The sequence below is a fragment of the Oreochromis niloticus genome, linkage group LG2 (genome assembly GCF_001858045.2).
Source record: "Oreochromis niloticus isolate F11D_XX linkage group LG2, O_niloticus_UMD_NMBU, whole genome shotgun sequence".
Taxonomy (NCBI): Eukaryota; Metazoa; Chordata; class Actinopteri; order Cichliformes; family Cichlidae; genus Oreochromis; species Oreochromis niloticus.
The window spans coordinates 16,505,151-16,528,073 of record NC_031966.2 but is presented as its reverse complement, the minus strand read 5'-3'; the positions used below and the strand labels follow the sequence as shown (position 1 = coordinate 16,528,073).

Below are 22,923 nucleotides of genomic sequence, written 5' to 3'. Positions count from 1 at the left end.
CTGTAGTTAAATGCACTGTGGATATGTTCTTGATAATTGTTTCACACTGTTTATGTGGGACAATAAGAGCCTTAAAAAAACCCCCAAAAGGGTACTGAGTTAAAAAGATGTCTGCGACTAAATAAAAACAGATTTAATAATACATGTTTAGACCACTATGATGCACAGACAGCAGTCTGGTAATTAATCCTACACGTGGACAAAACCTTTGTCTCCAAGAAAACATCACAGGGTTCTTTTAACTGACATCTGCATGAGTTCGGAGTCAAATGACACTAAATCCAAGCTGTTGCTAGGGCTGCTTTTACTACCTGTACTCATAAGCATGAGAAAAACTAAAACACACTAAAGCAGTTCACACAGATGCCTTGAGTGAAATATTAAACTGGTCTAACTTGGAAAGAAAACATGATCGAAAGCCATCAGGAGAAATGTAGGTTTTCAAGACACTTAAGGGTGAAAGTCCAGGAAAGGCAATGATCAGAAAATCTTTATCTGTTAGCAGCAATAATTTACAATACACCTGCACAGGCCACACTGTAATAGCTGCAGTGATGTCCTTTTAATAAAAGACAGTTTAAGGGAGAGTCGTGGCCACTTTGGATCAATAAAAGCTGGAACCAGAGCCAGACCCATAAAGCAGTCACAGCCTCGGGATGCCACTAAATATTAGTTTGACACATTAGACTTTCACAGATGGATTTTCTCCAATGATTGAGATGAGGTGGCATAGAGTGTATGTGTGTGTGCGTGTGTGTAAATGTGTGTGTGTGGTTGTAGCTCTCACCTGAGGGGCCAAACTGGAGCACTCAAACAGAGTGGTGCTGTCACCGCTGCAAGCTGACGCGTCACATCTCCAGGGACCTGCTTCATCACCTGTGACACAGAAAAACTGGCCGAGACGTCTCAGAGGACACGTTGCTGTATTGAGTCACCGTGACACTTTATCGGTCTTCCTCTTCTCTCTGCAGGCGCTCAGTGAACACCTGCACTGCCACTTTTGTGTTGCAGTCGAGGAATATCCACCTCGGTGTCACTTCACCTCACTTTAAGATAGCAGAAAAGCTCCAGTATGTTACTGAAACTGGAGTCACGCATTTTTCAGAATAAAAGTAGAACCTGGCCTGTAAAACTGTGAATACTTGCAGAAATACTGTGTGCATTTGAATCCTTCACTACTTCACTGGTTTATCTTCACATATACATTTACATTTGTTACTTTTAAAATACTGTTTGATTTAGTCTCCTATATGCAACTTTGGCAACTTGTTCTGAGTCTATTCGGCATTTCCACTGTAAAAAATTAAGTTTAAATTATACACAAACGTATAAAATAAAAGTAAAAAGGCATGCTTGAATAAAGTGCATTGTGGATTTACTGTTAACACAGCTGAGTGTTAAAACATGCTTACAGCATTTGCTGATTAGGAATGTTTGCTAAAGTTTTTAAGTAATGTACTGTTGTGTTAGTTTAATGACTCAGTGTTTGTTTAAGCATGCGAAAGGTTAGTCTGAAAGACTTTTTATCTTCTTTTCTATCTCTTTTTCCCATTTAAGAAAAAAACATTTTATTTTTTTAAATAAATTTACATAATATTGGCATAAGAATAACTGCTGGAACATCACAAAAGTCAGAGAGATTAATCCTCTGGGAACCCCGAATCAATTTATCCAGCAGTTAAGATATCACTCTCTGGACTAACGGTGTGAAAGACTCAATCAAATGTGTGTTTAGGCTTTTTTGCTGGGTACTTGTAGTTTTTTTTTTTTTTACATGTTTTGCATGTGTATAAAACTACAACACAAGCTTGTGGGAAGAAAGTAAAAAGATAACTGTAATAAATCTTGAAATATAGGCTTATCTGATGCAGACGTTTCCTCACACTGTCAGCTGTCATCTCATCTCAAGAGGGGGAAATGTTTGTTTGATTAAAGCATATGAGGTTTTCTGTCAATGTGCTGTTGAAAACTGTGTAAATTGCAATGAATAATTCAGAGACTACTATCATTTTACTTGAGACTAGCCTGGTAGGTTGCCATGGTAGAAATGCATGTATTATTTACAGGCTGTGTGACTGTTAGGCAGCTTACAGGCTCTCAGTTGTTTTTAGATCTGTTCAAGCAGCGAGGATTAAACGTGGTAGTAATCCACGGGAAACAAAATAGTGTGTCTGAGGCCTACATTCACCTCCGCATGAGTACGAAAGAGCTGGACTGCAGCGTTGTGGACCATGTGATGTGGCAAAGGGTTTACGATGGAGGGGACAATGGTGACGGCGGGACAGGAGAAGCCACAGAAGCGGGTGAGGTTCCGCGTGGCTTCGGGGAACAGTGGCCGGGTGCTGAAGGAGATGTTCAAAGATGAGGGGCCTTCAGACTCCCTGGATTCAGACTGCACCAGCAGCTCTGATGCCGAACGAGCCAGCACCCCCTCCACAAGTGGAGATGCACATGGACACCTGTTTGGATACCTGGGCTCCGAGCTGGATGACAGTGAGAATGAGCCCGACGACTTGCTCGTATATGCAGGGGCCACCAAGGACTGGATGTTCACCACCAAAAGGGTCAACATACTCAGCAAAAATGGGACTGTGAGAGGTGTCAAGCACAAAGTCAGCGCAGGTCAGACGCTGTTTGAAAATCTTCCTAATTCCAACAGTGTAAGTACATGTGAATGAGCCTGGGTTAATCTAATTGTTTGATTTAACTTGTTGCATTTTTACTTGGACAGTTTCTACACGAGTTCCCGTCAGTGTCAAGTCTAGTTACAGGAAGGGGCAACATGTGTGACCACGATGAAAGCTTAGAATAGAGGACAAGGTCACAGAACAATTAAAGATTAATGATGCATTTCATTATCTGTTTCAAGAGAAACTAATCAGATTAATGAATTCTCAGAACTTTGCTTTCTAGTATTCCTGGACTGTTTATTATTCTGAGGTAACACCTGGCCTGTATATTGATGCAAAAGTGAAAGAAAGAAGGTCATGTCTACCAAACTATTCTCCGTAAAGTGGTATGAGGTGAAGACACAGCGTGACCAGACTAGATTATGTTGCTTATCCCTCTTAAGTGAGATTATCTTTCTCGTAGAGTGTGGTTTAAACGTGAATCAAGGTAGAACAGCCTGATCTGAGCCCAAAGGAAAAGTTTGAACAAGTACATCTACAAGTACAAGACTTTGTAACTCAGTCTATAGTTTCAAGTTCAACAGAGGAGAATCAAAATAAACTTTGACCAAAAAAGTTAATGCTGATAAAATAAAACTGCTTTATTGGGCAAGTTTCAAGTCTCTGAAGTGTAAATTTATTTCAAGGCCCTGTGGAAAAAGACTGCAATATATAGCTTTCTGAAACATGTACCACTATTAGGTAAAAAAACCCCTCATTTTGGGATTAAAACTCTGGGAAAATGCCTCATTTGTTTCCTCTTCATATTATTCTTCCTTAATTAATAGCAACAAATTCATGAATGACCAGTTCATGAGTAATGTTTGCATTGTCAACATCAAGTACCTCTATCTGCAACTGATCCTTTTTAAAAAAAATGATAAGTGTAGTTGATGTTAATTTCTTGAAAGATTTTTGGAAAATGGTACCAAGTATGCTAAATACTCATGTATATATATCTACACAACACAGGAAATATCACTACATGAGATACAGTAGAGGTACAGAGTGTTCAGAGTGGGATGGATGTATTAAACCACACATGGTTTGAGTAAAAACTATAAAAACCTAATCATTTAACTTCATTTGTGTTTCATCGTAGATGGATTTATCCCTGGAGTTTGGGCGGATAGTGATCTACACTACGAGTTTCCGTGTGGTTAGGACGACGTTCGAGCGCTGTGAGCTGGTTAGAAAGATCTTTCAGAACCACAGAGTGAAGTTCATGGAAAAGAACATCGCGCTGGACAGTGAGTACGGGAAGGAACTGGAGGCGCGTTGCAAACGCGTGGGAGAACCTCCTTCGTTACCAGTCGTGTTCGTTGATGGACACTACCTTGGGGTCAGTTCTCTCCACTCCTGCATAATATTACCTGAGATCAATGTATGATACATCTGCAATGACTTAATTAAAGATGGAGGATTCATCTTTTTCTTCTGCAGGGTGCCGAGAAGATACTTGGCATGAATGAATCAGGAGAGCTGCAAGATCTTCTGACAAAAATTGAGGTTAGTTCCTCTCAGTGTGCCTCAGAAATCACAATTTGCATAACAGATTTGACTGTGAAGTGAACTGGTTAATTTGGCCCGCACAGATGTTACATTATATAAATGCTGCATTTTAGATTTGCCTGAAAATGTAGCACATATAATATTAAATCTTAAGGTAATCACATTTATAATGAATGACTGGTTTTCTTTGGTTGAAAGCCACTGAGGTGAACACAAACAGATGCAAACAGCAGCACAAAGTTCCCTAACTAGTAACGCCATAAATAAAACACAAGTAAACTGCATTGTAAAAAATGCATGCACATCAATAAGCAGCCATTAATAATGGAGGTCCTGTTATTGATTCGACTGCCAACACGCTCTTTCAAACACATCAACACTGAGCAGATGGATTTGTAGCACAAACTGAACATGTATGAACCATTATTGCTTCACAGCGAGCTGCAGCACATTCACTGGGCTTTTCTCAGGTTAGAATTTGGAGTACAAACCACAAACAAGTGAATACAAAGCAGTATCATGACATCTAAGCCATGAATACAGTCACTGCATGGTATTAAACAAAAGTATGCAGCTCTGAAAGGTCATGCATGCAAAAATTTGTCCAGAACTGACCACTGACATGGCTTGATTTATATCTGCAGCTCTGCAGCTGAGCAATTTGGAAAGGAAGCTGTGTTTAAAATAATAGTTTGACATTTTGGGAATTATGCTTATTTTCCTTCTATTAGAGATTGAGAAAAGAAGGTTGTTAGCTCTCATGCAAGCCCATTAAATATAAAACTAAAAACAGGAATAAATTGGCAAAAACTCTCCTGCATAGGAGAAAATACCCAGCAAACATGCCTGTGTGGGCACAGAGTTGGCATCTGTGGGTTAACTATGGGGCAGTGTAAACCTACACTTATCCCACACTTTTTGGGGCCCCTGCATAAATTTTCTTTGTGTAAATCCACTGTGGGTTGCCCACAGAAAACCCATGCGGGCCCCATGTAGGCCAGTCCTTGTGGGGCCCATAGTAGTTTTGTTCTTTTGGACAGCCAAAAGGAAATTCTTCTGGGCTGCGTGGGTCTGCCCACAGTGCTCTCACGCGGGCCCAAGGGGGCATGTTTGCTGGGTAAAAAAAGTAAACTGTATTCATTTGGTGCTTTTCAAGAAGAAACATCCAATGGAAGAGAGTTTGACAGCTTAGGAGTCACAACCTAAAAAGCACAGTCTTGTTTTGCTCTTAACCTGGATCGAGGTACTCCTGACAAGCACTTATTAGTGACTTCAGAGACCTTTTGGTTACATATTGATCTAGCAGTCATTGCTAAAAGCTCAGGTTTTGTACAAGTTAGACAAAAAGGATATGCACCAGACCTAACATTAGGTATGAGTCAAAACTTCTTCTGCAGATGCTCAATCACATTCGTATCTGAAGCGCGCGAACACTTAAAGCTATTTCTTATTGAGCTGGGTACTTGGGTTTTAGTGATAGGTGGGTTGCAAGTGTGCAGGCCCCAAATTTCCTAGCAGAATGTTGCATCGTATTAAAATGAATATTGTTATTTATGTCAGATGCCAGTGTGTTTAATGTTATGCCCGACTGGTGTAATTTATTAATGGGTAGGTTCTTTAGTGGTTGTCAGTCCTGTTTGTATTTATTATTTAAATGAACCTGTCTATCCATTTTAGAGGGTGCAGCATCCCCAGACGTGCCAGACCTGCGGGGGCTTCGCCTTCATCCCGTGCCCGATGTGCCATGGTAGCAAGATGTCTGTGTTTCGTAACTGCTTCACGGATTCCTTCAAAGCCCTCAAGTGTACTTCGTGCAATGAGAACGGCCTACAGCCGTGTGCGAGCTGCAGCCAGTGAGGGTGTTAAGTGCCTGAAATGACATCACTCCTTCCTACCTTGGGACCCTACAAAGGGACTGTACTAATATACAGGCAGTGAAAGTCCATACAGCAGGACTCTTTCTCCAGGGCCATTGTTAGCAAGAAAATCTGAATTTGTAATAAAATCTGTGAATTCATGGATTTTGGTTTTGCTCATGTGTGTATGTTAAAGCATCATTTGAAGGTCACAAGTTTAGGTTATTGCAAAATCCTCATTCAAAGATCTTTGTTCGCATCTCTAAACAGGCAGTCAAATATGTCCGCTGAGGAGTCATGAACTTGCTTCCTCTCTTGCAAGCCTAAGCTTGTTAGTTAATTAGTGAGGAGGCTCCTTCATTAACAATGCTCTCATTACATAATCCCATATCAGACAGAGTCCAGGATAACAGACACTCAGCACCGAGAGTGAAAATCAAGCGCTCAATTTGCAGCCAGCAGAAGGCAGCAAACTGGAACGTTGTTTACAGGCAAGTACTGTTCAAACCTAACATTAAAAATTCATACACAGTACTGTGCAAATGCTTCAGGCACTTCAGATGTTTGTACTCATGGCAACCCCAAACATAAAGAATTACCCTAATGACTGAGAACATGGAGTTCTGTAGAAGCCCCAGACATGAAGTCTGTATGTTGAAATTAAACACAGTTTACCTGTGTACTATACTTTGAAGTTACAGGTATGGAGTTTCTGGAGTTTTCTTTACCAAGAACAATATATATTTTGGGTAATTTTAATACTGGTAAACAAAACGACGACTGAGACTCAGTTTTGCTGCTGACTGCTTCAGGTTATCTTACAAAACCTTGACACATCCTTCTATCTTCATAAATCCTTCCACCTTGATGAGATTCCTAGTTCCACATGCTATGCAGTGTCACCACAGCATGGTGTCCTATCACTGTGTTTCACTGTGAGGACAGTGTTCTTTGGGTTATACACATCTCCCTTTTTTCTCCAAACATAGCACGACCAAAGTGCTCTTCTGATCATCTGACCACAGGATACACTTCCAGTATGCATAATCTTTCTCTGGTTGTATTAGCATACTTCAGTCTGGCTTGAAGATATCTCTTCTGCAGTTTTTCTTGGTCTGCCACCTTGCAGTCAATCCCTGTGCAGGATTCTAGTGACTGTCTTCTTTGAGACTACAATTCCACTTGGCTAAGTCACACATTAGCATCTTGGCAGCTGTTCTGGGGTCTTTAGACACATCTCTCACTAGTTTTCTTCCCAGAGTCTTTGAAATCTTTGCTTCCTCTGCCAGGCTTCTTCTGTACTGTGTGGTTCTCTTTGAATTTCTTGATGATAATACTCACTCCAGTTCTTGACACTGACCTGACTTGACCTTCAGTTTTAACATTACATTACACACCATAGTTTGTGCTATGGCTCAATAAAAGGGTCGGTTTTTCAGGAAGATAATAATATTGACCCTGGTAATTTTTATATATTGAGAAATAATTCTGTTACTGTGTACAAATCAAAAATAATTAATGTTTCACTTCAACCTTATGTTAAACCACCTTTCTTTTTATCAGCTGCCCATGACAAATAAATTAGAGATTAGAAAGATTAGAGCAATTTAAATTTCTGTGTGGATCCTTTACACATATGCTGACCTCATTATTTAAAGCTCTGGCCATCCATATGATACATCACAAACAATAGCTTATGTAGCAACAGAGTTTGTGCTTCTCATGTTTTTACTATTCTAGTCACAGACCTAAGTAGATGATTAGTGGAAAAATCAATATCAATGTTTAAAAGGTGTCAGAGGGCACTTTTATAGCCCATCTGAAGGTGTTTCCAGATATTTACTGATGAAAAATAGCTGGAAATTTGAGATCCTTGATCTTTTTATGTTACATTCCATGATATTGCATACATTAAAACAATATTTTATGAGATAATAATTTTGCATCAGCTCAGTGTAGATGCCAATGTAGAACCAGTTCCAGACGTTTCCTTTTAAGAAAAGAGCACCCAGTGCCAAAAAAAGCTTCCTTCCCATGATTGCTGGGTTAGAGACTGTTGAAGTCGGAGGCTATGGGAGGGGCAAGAAATTATAGATAAGCTGGTTCTGGTTACCATAATTTTCTGCCCATGGTAACTACTGCAATTTTCCTCACATAATTTAAGCTTCTTAAATCTTTCAGAATATAGACTGGTTTTCAAAAGGCACCACAGCAGAACTGGCTCCACACGGGCACCGTCATGATATCAGTAAAACTAGGCAGGCAAAATGTAAGTAGACACAAACCTCACCCTTATTCAATAAAAGCATTTTTAATTACATTTTTGTGCAGTGCTGATAAATATACAAAACCCTCAAGTTGTTTAGAGAACAGACCCTGTTGTAATATATATATATATATATATATATATATATATATATGTATATATATGTATATATATATTTAAATATATATATATATATTTATATTTTAAAAACCTGATATTTTTGGCTGTGAGCATGAGGTTTATTTGGCAGTAAATCAGATGCACTGGAGCCTACGTGATAAGAGACTTCGGTTCATGCAGAAGCAGCACAATCAGATGGTACTAACAAAGAAATCTGGATAATTCAACCCAATGAGCTCTTGACGTGCACACGTTTTAACAATCCGACGTAATGCAGTGCATGTATGCCTTTAACTAAATTAGCATGAAACTAAAAGACAAGTATGGCCCAACAGCTCAGTAGCAGATCACATGCAGTCCTCGCAGTTTTGTGTTTTTAAGCGGATGATGTCATTAGTTGGCTGCCATCCACGGGGTCAGGGAAACGCAGCGCCCGAGCCGCACAGCTCTCTATGCTGTCATAGCCCTGTACAATGCTGCTTGAACATGATTAGACAAGGCAGCACTGTAAAGAGGCTAAAAGCGTAGAGCAGGGTGATGATGATGATGATGACGATGCTCATCCGCCATGAAGACTTTTCGTGCCATCATACGCGACCTGGATTATTCTAGATGCTCCTGCACCTGTGATTGAAACAGCAACCAAATCGATCATTTGGGGGGGGTTAATGTCAGAAAGAAGAAAAACACACATTTACGCACACACAGTAGGCCCGCGTAAAAGCAAATGTATAGTGTTGAGGTTTTCTGCAGGAGTAATGAGAGATGATTACACCGCTACGTTTCTTTAATTCAACCCCGCGCTGAAGAGTAATGGGTTTCGGGGTTTTGTAACCACAGGCTTGTGGTGATGGAGGAGAGGCTTCATGAAAATCTGAGACCCCAACTGTGCAGGTTAACTGCGCCCCCATCTGTGGGTTGATGGAGGCGAGGGGGGGGAAACAGGATCCATCGAAAATAATAACATAAAGCAGCTACTTTTTTTTTCTTTTCATTTTTTAAAAAAACCGCTGACAAGATCTGTCTATAAATGACTGAAAGCGGCGATGTGGCGTGCAGGAGGCTGCGAGAGGGCTGAAGATCTATGTGCTGATCTCCAGACAAGACAAACGCTCCTCGACGCAGGTTGCTTTTCCCTTTTAATAAAAATGAGCCATTTCAGCCCGAGGATCTATTTTTTTCTCTCTCTAGCTATACATGCACAAGCGATTCTCTCTGTTTGAGGGGAGATATGGAAGGAAACAGGATGGGCAGTGGCACAACTGACTTGGGAATGGTATGACGAGACATGACACCGATATGCGCGCAACACCCCAAAAATTTAAGACAACATTTAATGGTGAAAAACCTGCAAATGAAGATCGTCCGCCCTCCAGGCTCGGCGAAAAATTATTTCAGTCGAGTAGTCTAGCGTGGTCCGGCCGCGATGCTGTGCGTAATGTTTTGAATGGTCGGTCAATGCGCAGACTGGTTGGAAATGACTGTTTTTATTGACGTCAGCGTACAGGCTAGTGCCCCCCTCTCTCATCCCCACAACTGCACCATCTAATGGACTTGGGTTTACATTCCAGTCATTCATCTGAGCTTTAAACAGGAAGCAGGCATCCAGTTCGGGGAAAAACAATGTTTTAAATTCTACTTTTTTAAAAACCAGAAGACATATCTGGTGGTGCATTTTCCAAGACCTACAAAGTTATTTAGTTTTTTTCCCCCTTGTGTGTGTAATTGTGGAGAAAGAAAGTGTGGAGCTTCTGCAAGGAACACCAATGAATATTGCATAACCGTACAGCATTCAAACCAAAAGACAATTCAAGCAAACGACACAAAAGGAAACCAAAAATAATTTAATAAATTATCTCATATTCGTCCCATGTCCTTCAACAGTAGCGTCATCGTTATAACCCAAGAAGAAACAGTTCACAATCACCTTCAAAAACACAGATCTGCCTTCCCAACCAAGACGAAATGACTCCGGCCCACCTCCTGAAGCATGACAGCGCGTTGGCAGGTTGCGACCGTGTGTCAACGGCGAACAAAGAATGAAGAGCAAAAACACCATCACAGTCCGGTTTATACAGATTATTCAGCAGATACATTATGAAGGAGTAACTTCACAACTTTTTAATTTTTTTTGCCACATGCTGCACAGGGTGACAATGAATGTATTAAACAATGCCTTTAGGTAGTCAGCTGTTGGTGGACTTCAGAAAAAGAAAAAAAAAAGAAAAAGAAATAAAAGGTAGCTGGTCCACTTGTCTTCATTAAAGATCACTTATTTATACATGGTGGACAAGAGGCTAGGACATTTCCATTCCTTCGGCATTTTATCTTTGGAACAATACAATCAGTCACGTGACAAGACAAGCATTTCTAACCCTAAGAACAGCGTTTAGAGATTTAAAGTCAGTGCCTATTATTATCGACTTGGAAGGATGTTGTCATCAGAGCTTGTGTAAAGATTATAACCCATTTTAATGAAAACAATACAGTGCAGGGTTTCCAACACTGTATTCAAGTCCAGTGGCCCAACCTGGTTTTAAAAAAAAAAAAGCATTTAAGATTTTTCTTAAAGACAACAGCACCAACTGTTAGGTTAGCTACTGTGTCTTATTAGGCTACCAACTCTGCCAGCTGGTTTATACATATGAAAACAGCTGTTTGAAAGAGTTGCAGAATAAAGAAGTAAAAAAAATAAAAAGTAAAAAGACTAGGACAAACGTTATGCCTTAATACAATGGTGTTCAGCTGATATTTGACTCTCAGTCACACTTGGATTATTTATATTGCTCTATGTGAGCATGTTCCATCTTGATCTGGGGCTTTCCTGCTGATACAGACTATTTGCTTGCTTGTGTCTGGAGAGAAAAAGTAGTGCTAGCTCCTCACAGTTCCTCAGTGTCACAAGGGCTCCTATGCTTGTCATTCTGTCCTATATATATGGTGGAGGATCATATTAAACATGGCAAAGCTTTCAAAGAATGAGGTCAGCATATGTACAAGTAACCCCTATGTGCCAAAAGCTTTGTTTTGGTTTTGCTATGTATGATGACATAGCAAGCCGGTATTCCCAAAATGGCCATCGCAGGAACACAGCTTTGTGAGCAGAGAAGCCCCGCCCACATGTTTAAGCCATCTGCTGAAGGGCAGCCAATCAAAAGACTGTTGGCTTAAAGGTAACCAAGATAAAACAGCTCATTTCAGACAGAGGATGCAATGAGGGCCTGCACCAGGGCCCAGTGTAGGATACAGTATGGCTTATTTTGAACTGTTAATCATGTAAAGCCAATCTAATGTAAAAAAACCAAAAACCAAAAAACACACACGGTGATAAAACTTTACATAACCCTGACTTATCGAGCACTGCTGGTCAGGCCTGTCAACTTCTCTGGCGGAAACTCTGCAAATCCAGGTTAGACAACTTGTTTTCATATCTCATTAAGTCCTACTATATTCACTCTACCTATTAAATCAAGTATCTCAATAATACCATTTGACTTTCTATAATCGCAATAAAAATCTATTCATCACAAATTCTGTCTTCATTAGAGAACCTGCGGCATCGCACCGTCTTCAGTTTTGACATTAAAAGGAAAAAGAGAGAAAAAACCGTCTAACATTGTCTAGTCATTAAATAAGTCTGGGTTGAAATTGTAGCTCTTCGGTTTCCTTTTGCACTGATGAAGGAAACTCTATCACTGTGGTTCAAGAGTAACATTAAAGTACAAGTCTAGTAAATTACACTGGTCCTGTTCTCGGTTTTGCTTTAGACACAGACATGAGCTCAACCACATCATGACACTTTTATGGAGGAATGCGAGTCCAAGCAACCAGCCAGTGGACTACGCTGTCGTAGTTTGTGTGCAAATTTCTAGTGAAATTCAAGGAGCCTAATGACAGCCGTTAGTCTTCTGCCAGAAACACTCGCACTGGAATGTGAAAGTGGATCTCTGGCAGGGTGAACTCACAGTATCCCAGACTGAAGTTCGGGCATAGCTGCTCACACACCGTCTCTGTTCATCCTTCTGGACTATTCTACAGTAAGACTTGAGAAGTTGTGTGGGTTTGTTGTGTGTTTTGTAGTCAGAAAGGGAGGCAGTTTGCAGAGGCAGGCGTGGCCATCCTTTCAGCTTTTTCTTCATGGCATGTCGGGATGTTATAGTATCTCCAAGTCTACATGACGGACCTCTGGGTTGCGTTGCTGTGGAGGCACAAAACCAAAGTTACGCACAAACTTGACTTGCAATTCTTAATCAAATACTTTTATTTAAAAATACCATTATATGGTGAAAACAGAGGTTTGTAGCTTATGATAGGTTGGAAGTCTGGATCACTGCGATCCTCTTCACAAAAAGCTAACGGGATGTTTTTTGCTGAAAATAATGTCTGAGTGAAAAAAAGCTTATAGTTTTTGTTTATCAAACCGCCACCAAATGTATGTTTTTGATATGTAAATACAATTACTAGAAGTAACATTGTCAACATTAGGCTTTAAATGAACGACACCATGGTTGGATGATCAGAAATGCATCTTTTTTTGGGAGATGGGATTGTGTTAGATTTCTTAGACAACGCTGTTAGTCAAATTCACAAATGGGATATTTCTTATTTCTTTACAAAATATGAAAAGCTCTTACAATTATTTTAACTAGGACATTACTATAATTCTAATAAACTCAATGACTGAGATATGAGAGCTCATCCTGAGTGTTTCCCAGCTTAAAACAGGAATCTGGAGGGAGTGACTAGGAATATAAACAAAGGGTCTGCATCTTCTCAATTCATGCAACACAGATTCTTTTGCCTTAGGAGAACTTTAATCATCCCCCCTTTTTGCCATTTAAGTAACAAAAATTTATTTTAAGCTTGAGCAAATTAGACCCAACTTTACAAAAAATGTATTAAACATTACAATACTGGTGATCCTTCTTTGGTCTACGGCCATGACCTCTTTGGGCACCAAAAGTGTTTTGTGATGCAGGAAAAAAATCTTTCCAAAAGTCATTCCCAGATTTTATGACTTTTTCCTGCTGCACTCTGTAACAGCATGAGACAAACAACAAACTAGAATAGCAAATACATTTATATTTCAGTACTTTGAGTTCTTTCTCCAACCGGTCCACCTCAGCTCCCAGGGTGTCGATGATGTTCTCTCCGTGTTTCAGCATGAAGTTCTCCAGCTCCTCCGGGGTTTTCACCTGCTGAATGTCCTGCAGAGACACATACACAAACATGTAGTTTTGTCAGTAAAGATACAGGTCAGCATTCATGACATCAGTCCTAGCCTGTTATTATTGATAATTGGCTAATGCAGCTCATCTGTGGCTTCAAGGCTATAAAACATGGCCCACATGACCTGCTCAGCCATGTGATGTCATGTGATGTCTGTCTCTTGGGTGCTTGTGTTTAATAAGTTAGATTTTATTTAAATCCGATGTGGTCTCTGATAGGTTTGTAGCATAAACCTATTCGCTGGAACGTTCAAGACAATTCTACTACACAGCAAAAGCAAGACACAAGTCACCAAAGTTCTTTGTGTTACTCATATATGAGGGAGAGAACCACGACAAGCGCCGATCCTTCGCTTGACCCCAGTCGCTCTCGTCTGCTCCCTCGTAACACTGCTCCTTTATTGAGGTTACATGCATATGCATAGGTTCATTAACATACGAGTATTACATAGATATACATTTCACCAGAGAGTACCGTGTGTGTGTGTGTGTGTGTGTGTGTGTGTGTGTGTGTGTGTGTGGGGTCAAGATGTGACCCCATAAATGGCTTCCCAAAATCTGCTGGCCTGGAAGTCCAGCAGTTCATCTAAACAAAAGGCACTTAGACTAAAACAGATATACTTGTGTTTGCTATACCATAAAACAATAAAAGAAGGTACGACCTCTTCTCGTGACCCCAGGATGTGAGTGTGTATGGCAGGACACTCTAGAAGGCACACAGAGTCTTTACAGACTGCTAAGGATCAAACCTCTATCAATATGCAATTGATTATAAAACTCTAAGCATATATGAATAAATACTTCTAAGCATAAATGACAATCAACCATATAAACCTAACAGTCTCCCACTTACTGTGTGAACTTTGAGGAATGTAGTGACAGCAAAAACAGCATAAGATAATTAATAATAATAAAAAGTGTCTTTAACAACTTCAGATGCACACAGAGAGCACTAAACTCAAAGATTTAGTTTCACCAGTGAATGTCATGAACTTACTTGAAGCCAGTGATGTCTGTGTAAAAAGATCAGTAATCATTGTAATTCATACTGAAGAACTGTATGACACACTGCATAGCTCATAGCCTGCAAGGACAATAACTCCTGCAGATGATAATTACACATTTATGTGTGGAAGACACAAAAATGTGAATGTGACATTTCCAGGTGGAAAAAATAAAACAGGATTAGACGAGTTATTTTATATTTCAGTACTCAAGGTGGCTGTGTACATCTGAAGCTTTTAGAGAAGTAAGGATTTCTACGTGCAAATGATAATGAACTGTTTGCTCAACAAGATAAGTTGTGTTCACAGGATAAATAACTTAAGGGAACAGATTAAAATCTTGTATACAGAAAAAAACTATGCTAACATTTCTAGTTAGCATAGTTTTCCTGACTTTATTAATAAGTTATTAAAGAAACCAAAAATAGCAGTGCTCAAACGTCCAGTCCACAAGTCGTTCTCATTCTGAGTACAAACATCAATACTAAAACAAGACAACTTACGTTGAGGATTTGGTCAATGTCTTGTTTTTCCAGATAAGACCGTGTCACCACGCGGCCATCAAAGTCAACTTCAGCCTTGAAGCGCACTTTACTCAGTCCCATATCAGTGGCCTTCACATCATGGATGGCCCTGCCAACAACACAATAAAGCATCTCAATGAAATCTCTATGGAAGAAACATAGAAAAACTATGGATCTTAGTGCAGAGAACCTGCTACAACACAAAACGATCAATATGCAAATGCAACAAATAAAAGAAACCAGTGAAACTGGTTAAAAGGTCATTTTTAATTTGAACTGCTGTTCACTGCATGTTGATTTAATCTTGACCACTTGTTTGTGGGTGGATTCAATTTATCAAAATTAGTCATCCAGATTCTGAGTTAATCGAGACCGGGTTCATGTTTTGCAGTCGAGGAGTTTTGCGTGTGCGTTTGCTGACCTTACAGCAGGATCGTTCTCCAGAAACTCTGTGAGCTTCTGCACGCGCTCAGCCTGTATGGAGCGTCCCAGCAGGGCCTCTGTGTTAGTGTAGATGAGGAAGGCGGAGACTGCGCCCAGCAATGTGCCAACGCCGAGAGAGCCCAAACTATCATAGGTCGGGTTACCTGGGGTCAGTGAGTAAACATTCAGGTTAATGACTCCAGTCCAAAAGATCAGACAAATTATAAAACAGAGACATGACAACTCTTGTATTTACCTGTAAGTGAGGTGAGCCCCATGCAACCAGCAGCCAGAATAACTCCCAGTACAGCAGCAGCATCCTCCAGCAGCACCACATTGGTGCTGGGGTCTCGGCTCTGCATCACTACATCCATGAAATAATACGAGAGCATATTTATAGCTGAATTTTCAGATATAATTACATCATACCAACTTGCTTATTTCTATATCTACACTTACAGACAAAAGTGTATCTCATGTAGTCAGATTCTGACTTTATTTTGCAATATGCAAATTAATTCTGTGTCAGTGATGCTGTCTACACACAGCAAGACAAAACACACTATTTTCCTTTTACACCTCATCATGCTGATGCTAAGTGTAATCGCAACAAAATCTTGAGTTATTTCCAGACATATTTTTTTTAAAGTTAAAAGGCATAATCATACATGTGGCTACTTACCAACACAAAAACATGCTTGTTTTCAAATAGCGGTTCCTAACATGGAAATATCTAAGAGGCAGCCATAATAGCAGCTGTTTTGATGCTTTTAGGGATACAGGATACACTTTAGCATCCACTATGAAAGGAAAGGAGATAATTCAATGACAAGTAAAGATGACCATCATGTAAATTACTGCCATGTTTTCCACAAAAAGCCATAAACTGCTAATATATTGATATCGTTTGACCTTTTTTTTTTTTTTTTTTTTTTTTTTTTTTACACTTTCACCCTTTCAAACAAGAACGCTAAAGGCAACTATGAACCTAATGTAATAGAAACTGTGGGACACAGCATTTTAATCCTAATATTTCTATACAGAGCACTTTTCTCAACACATATTACAATAACTGTAATATGGGTAACTCAGTTTGCACTCATTTAATCTCATTTGAGAATTTCATTGCATCACACAAACAGATGCTGAATCTGTCTAAGACAAGTTAACCTGCATAATCTCTTCCAAAGAATATATTTTACTCAGTTATTCATGTTTAGATAAGATGCTTTTTTTTGCAGTTGGGACATTGGAGTCCCAAACAAAATGAGCACATATTTGCCACATTTCCCTGGAATAAACTGTAACGCCAGGTGGAAATACAGGATATGAACTGATCTGTACGTACCATATTCATAAAAAGACAATCCTTGCTGGCGGGCGCTCTTCTTTATCTCATTGATGGCAACCAGTAATGTGGCTGAGAAAGAAACAGATGTCTGAGAACAAGCTGCACAGTGATATCTGATCTGTTTGTTCATTACTATAACTTACCTCCTTCAGACACCAGAGAGCCCGCCAAAATACAGTAAGCCTGCAATGCAGAAAAAAATATGTTGGGAAATATTTGATTTTTTTAATTTGTTTTGAATCATTTGAGTGAACACAGACACTCACCCATAACAAAGACTCGATGGGCTCCGGGTGCAGCAATCCCATGATGCCATGGTACCAAGAGAGGCCTGCTCCCATCATAAAAATGCCCACCCCACTGATGAGGGAGGCGATGTAGCGCATGTTGGAAAAGCCATACCTAAAAAAACCAAAAACAGAACAATGGCGCTCAATTACAGCCAACATTTACTCCACTATTTTTAATGTAGAGCAATAACAGAGATGTGACAACTGCTGCAGCCTCAAAGAGCCAATCATCAGCTGAACCAGCTACACCAAGCCACACTGAGGTACGCACAGAAGAAGTTAAGAATGTTTTGTGGGCAGATCTACTCACCATCATAGCTAAAATGTAGCCAAATATACATAACCTTTTTTTCTTACAGTCTTCATAATGTGAATTAGTCGCAATGTCATGCAACTTTGCAAATAGATAGAAAAAGGATCATTTGGAAGGTGAAAAAAAAGCTTTATAGAATTGAACACAAAACCTTTTACATGTTTTTGACCACTGAAATTAAAGTTATGGGTCTCTTCTTATACATTTAGAAAGGAAAGTTAAAAAGGCCTGCCTGGAGAAAACTGCTTACTTATACTCACTATGTATATCCTCATCTCCAAAAACTAAAAAAAATAGTGTGGGTGTCTTTCCAAATCAATTTTCCCTTCTATGAATTATTTATTGACAAGTATCCACACCAATGTATCTAATGTTTCTACATTTCTATACTTCTGTAGTGGTAATGTTAATAATGTGCAAGAAAAAATTCTATATTCAGATGCCAACAATATACTGCAAATGACTTTTACACATTACTTTTAAGTGTTTGGTGTCATTATTGGTATTCTGGCGAGCACTGAACATCTTCTTTTAATTAGTACAGGAAGGTGTAACGCTTACGGGTGCACGGCATCTGGGTTGCGGACAGACTGGCTGATTCCCAGAGCGAGCAGAGCCTGGTTGCACGTGTCGGCCAAAGAGTGGATGGCTTCGGAGAACATGCTAGCTGATCCAGTGTAGACCCAAGCCAGGAGCTTGAAGAAGAAATTCAGCCCATTTCTGAGAACAGAACATAAATAAGTGAAGAGCTCACAGGGCACACAGAAGTAAAGTCTCACATTTCAAGCTCAAAAACATTTCTGATTAAATTGGTTTACAGATTTATCAGGTTGCCTACACTGAAACCCATTTCTTAAAAACTGTTTTAATCCAACATTGTGTGTAAATTGTTCACATTTGTATTCTAATGCCTCTCAATCAATGTCATGCGCACTATGGAGTCCTGTGAGTCTCTTACCACTCTCCTCTTTTATACTCATTTTGCTTCATGTGACTGCACATGTTCTCTAACACAATCACCTTAACTTAATAAGCCACAGGACTGCACATGATGTATGCAGCTTCCATGCAATTCCTAATAGAAATGTGTGCATTTTTTGGGGAGTCTTTACTAGATACTTCTAGCTTTCAATTGAAGTTCTGAGTTCACATGAGGTGAATGTTTTGCACTTTTATTCATCCGCAGCAGATTTGTTTTGCCGTTTGATTATTTTTGCACCTTCTGATACTTATCCAGCATACTGTATGTAGTAACCCTGCTGAGCACAGACCCGTAGCTCCTCTCTATAATCCAATACCTCCCACTGTGTGTGCTAGAGCTCAGCAAAGCTGCTGAGTGCAGAAAGACTTTGCCACAAGACCAAAAAGCACTCATGAATGAGGGAGACTGGTGAAACAACTTACATGCAAATAGCAACCATGACCACCTTCCCTGGCCCTTGTAGAAATGTTGTCCTCTGGCCTGATCGCGGCTTTATGAAAGATAAGAGATATTATTACTCTGCAGTTAAAAGGAAATAAAACCTGTACTACGAAGCAGGATTACGGGCTTAACGAGGTGACTTTCAGCGTTAACATATCAACACGACTGGAACTTAACCTGAGCAGGTTTTATTCGAGATCAGCAGATACAAAACCATCACCATTCCTAGAAGATCCAGTATCCCACAGTGTGCAGATAAAAAAAGAGAAGAGGATCTATAGGTCTATAGTTTTTAGAGACCATCTAAACAGTTCCCTGAAATAAACACATTCTAAGTGCAGGGAACTTATGGCCTCCTTCAATTCTGTCCTGTTGGGATATAAACCTATTCACTGTTCTGCAGTTAAACAGGGGTATAAAGCTGCACAAATTGAGACTCAAAAACAAATACTGTGTATGCACAAATCTGCGCATAAATCACGCATACAAACATTTTACACACAAATCAGTAACTTATCAATAATTTTGTACCTGAATTTGTTCGTACTTTATGAACATCTTTAAAAAATACTACTACTACGACGACGACCATTATTAGTTTTTCTTGTTATTATCATTATTATCTTTTGGTGTTTGGCAGCAGCAGTTGTGTTCACTATAACATGTCTTATGTATTTAACCTGTCTTGAACCTGTGGTTCTTTTGCCCATTTCCAACATCTTTTGCTTTTGCTACCAAGGCTGCTGGATAGGACTTTTTACTTTACCATTTTAAACCTTGTGGACTGCTTCATTTTTAGTTTAGGTTGCTAAGGAAATAAGAAAACGTATGTATGTTGTTGTCAGGATTTAACACACCAGTAGAGTACAGAAAATACCATGACGCTCCAGACAAATGGAGAACAGTGCAGTCACTGAAATAATGTCAGCATCGTAGACTAAAGGGGGACTGTGTGAATGCCAACAGATAATAGCAATGTGTCATATAGATGCAGTGACCTCTCTAACAGGGGCAAAGGTCACGTAAACACCAACTGATGTTATTTTATCCAAAGAACTTGGGCATGGGTAGATTAACATTACTTTCCATTTCACATCTATCATGCTATGGACAGCTGGTAATATTATGTAAATGAATTGGTTCTTATATAGCGCTTTTCTACTGTACCTGAGCATTCAAAGCACTTTATACAACTTGTCTCATTCACACACTTAAAAAAAAAAAAAAAGTGCTTTATATCGAATATTCACATGCATTTATGCTCCGATGGAGCGACTTGGGATTAGCATCTTGCCCAATGATATTCGGCATGCAGAGTGGACCAGCCAGGAACTGAACCATCAACCTTTCGTTTAGTAGATGATCTGCTCTAACCATTACATAATTACAGCAACAGAAGCAAAGAGCTCACCTTAGTGTTTCCCCAAAAGTCTTTGTATTCTTGCAACAAGCGCTGATTCCGAAACATATCTATAAAACAAAACAACAAAAGGGGAACAACAAAGCTCATTAGTTCACAGACCAAGAAACAACAGACAGAGGACACTGATGGCCAGAAAGTTAGTTTGTATATCACAGCTCAATACCTGACATGACAAATGATCTATAACATATTAAGCTAATTTGATTGTGTTAGGGTGTCCTGACAAATTTTTCTTTTCCGCGTCAGGCTTTGAGTGTGAAGAACTGGAATATTTCAGCCCATTCAATCTAACAACAGTAGGTTCATCCAACATTTGTCAGAGGTTTTACTCATTTAGAGTAATATGGTGAGCAAAAAGAGTGTACTCAGTACACTGTGGCTATTCTAACTGCAATGTTTTCTATAAATTAGCAAAAAGTTTTGAAATTTGAGCTGTTTAAATTTTGGACTAAGACCACAGAAAAATATCAAAAACTTACTCTCTTGGTACTGTCTCTCCACCTCTTTCCTGAGGTTTCTCTCTCTGGCCAGAGCTTCATGGCTTCCCCAAACATCTAGTGCTCTAATAACAAAGAGAAATAACAGAAATAACTGAATCAACAAAGGTTAAGAGAAAAATATCAGTGAAGTCTGTGCATTAAGCAGTAATAGTTTTGGAGATGTTGTAATGTATTCGTGCTTAAGATGTAAAGCAGAGGTGTTTAACACTTACTTGGCCTCAACGTCTGAGCGCAGGAAGACAGTGAAAGCCTCTGTGTCATCATGGGGGCTGCGCCTTCTGATCTTCCGGAGTTGTTCCAAATCACTGTGAACACGTGAGGGTAAGACTTAAGTTAGACCCGTGCTGCACAAGGCAGTCTTACATTAGTTAATCACAGCAGCATGCTTCCTTATTAACCAAAAGAAATTTGTCTACCAGCATCTAAGTTAGCAGAAGACACCCCGTCAGCTTAGCTTTGATGATTTACAATTTGGTGCTGTTGTATATAACAAACACTGAATCGTAAACAACTGAGGACGAGGAGTTACCTTGGTTTGAGGCAGAACTCATTCATTGCTCTGACTGCAGTGATGAAGTTGTTCTGAGTGTATTTGGCTCCATATTCCCTTTTCTTCAGGACAGCACGAACTGCATGTGGGAAATTAAATTCAAGCAACCAGATCACACCCGCATTCTCATTTTAAATGAGTTTAACATGACCGAATCACAAATGTTGTTCTTTACCTTTCACTTGAATTGTCTCTGCTTTAGTCAGACCCTGAAGTGTTGCACCTATGAGAACAAAAATTTTATCTTAACTGCACATTTTTCCTAAAATAATTAATTTACTTCAACTGTTTTCTAATGTTTGTGTTGACACGAGAAGTATCAAATACAAAAAAATATGCATAATTATAAAGGAAAACCTGCACACATCACTATGTTTTAAATCAAATCTCTCAACAGCTACAACTTATGGAGCTTATGGAAATCTTCAAGTTTCTTACCTGGTGATTCTGGGGTGGCTTGTGCAGCACCAGATACAACCTTTGCTGCAGAGGGGGCATCACCTGATGGTGGTTTTGGGGGACCATCTTTACTGGTATCAGAGGTAGAGTAATACTGGACCTTGCCCAACCCTAGAGAAACTACACGGCAGTCTGGTAGGCTGAACCATAAGCTGTGTAGCCCTCCGCTCTGCCAACCTGTGCAACACAATCATAACGTGCCTTTTCATGCCCTCTCAAAAAAACACCAAACCTTAAGAGAAAGAACAGATGACCTTAACGTGAACGTCTGCTTACCGTGGCACAGCTGCGGGAACCTCGGGGGCCGTTGTGACAGGGACGATCTGTGTTGCAAGGAGACCCTGCGGAAAACATGCCACGGTCTTTGGGCGGCCAGGCTGGGAAACATCCTCGCTGTAGCGGGAGTCAGTACTGACGCACAGGAACTTTCTATGCAAGAGTCACAGACAGTCCGCCCGTCAACTTAACCCACTTCTGACAGATTAAGGCCTCTCAAGTCCAGACAGTATCACCAAGCAACTACGTTAGCATGGCTACAAACAAGCGTTTAACTGACAGGGATGTCAGTTAAACCCCGTACCTGCTTGCAAGCTCTCACAGAGATAACCCGGCGGCTACGAAGCAAACAAGCTAACCAACACAGTGAGCTAGTAACCCTTAGCCCTTGTAGGTAACAAGTGCCGTATAACGTTTTAATTCACTTAGAAACAGCTGACTAGAGCGTACATTTAAAGTGAGTACTCATAGAACCCAGTACCTTTCTGTGGTGAGGTTTATTCAGCATAATCTGTGTCCATTTTGCGAAATCTATGGCCAAACTGATGATGTGAACACCACTGTAGCTTCACAAACACACACGTGACCTGTGACGTCAGATACTCGGCGTCGATTTAACAGATATCGCGATATTTCACAAACCGTTTTTTGGACCATTCGTTTTGATATCTAACCAGGAATTTCTTTGAGCTGTAGTTTGCTCAAGTATTTGATGCTACGTGAAGCGTTTCTATGC

At 39.9% G+C, this 22,923-nt stretch overlaps 2 protein-coding genes across 2 annotated transcripts; one reads left to right on the top strand and one right to left on the bottom strand.

Moving 5' to 3' along the window:
* The first annotated feature begins 2,089 nt into the window (after positions 1–2,089).
* grxcr1a (glutaredoxin and cysteine rich domain containing 1 a) lies at positions 2,090–8,773 on the top strand. Its single transcript, XM_003445256.5, has 4 exons — positions 2,090–2,660; positions 3,772–4,011; positions 4,113–4,178; positions 5,859–8,773. The coding sequence occupies exons 1-4, from the start codon at positions 2,256–2,258 to the stop codon at positions 6,036–6,038; spliced, it is 891 nt and encodes a 296-aa protein (XP_003445304.1). The 5' UTR covers positions 2,090–2,255; the 3' UTR covers positions 6,039–8,773.
* A 1,479-nt stretch (positions 8,774–10,252) lies between these two features.
* On the bottom strand, positions 10,253–22,815 carry slc30a9 (solute carrier family 30 member 9). Its single transcript, XM_003445255.3, has 18 exons — positions 22,669–22,815; positions 22,188–22,340; positions 21,891–22,088; positions 21,628–21,675; positions 21,432–21,531; positions 21,115–21,207; positions 20,882–20,964; positions 20,391–20,449; positions 18,961–19,028; positions 18,118–18,276; positions 17,220–17,355; positions 17,097–17,136; positions 16,951–17,022; positions 15,859–15,966; positions 15,601–15,766; positions 15,159–15,288; positions 13,517–13,630; positions 10,253–12,621 (listed from the first exon to the last, which is right to left on the bottom strand). The coding sequence occupies exons 2-18, from the start codon at positions 22,297–22,299 to the stop codon at positions 12,577–12,579; spliced, it is 1,731 nt and encodes a 576-aa protein (XP_003445303.1). The 5' UTR covers positions 22,300–22,340; positions 22,669–22,815; the 3' UTR covers positions 10,253–12,576.
* Between the last annotated feature and the right edge of the window lie 108 nt (positions 22,816–22,923).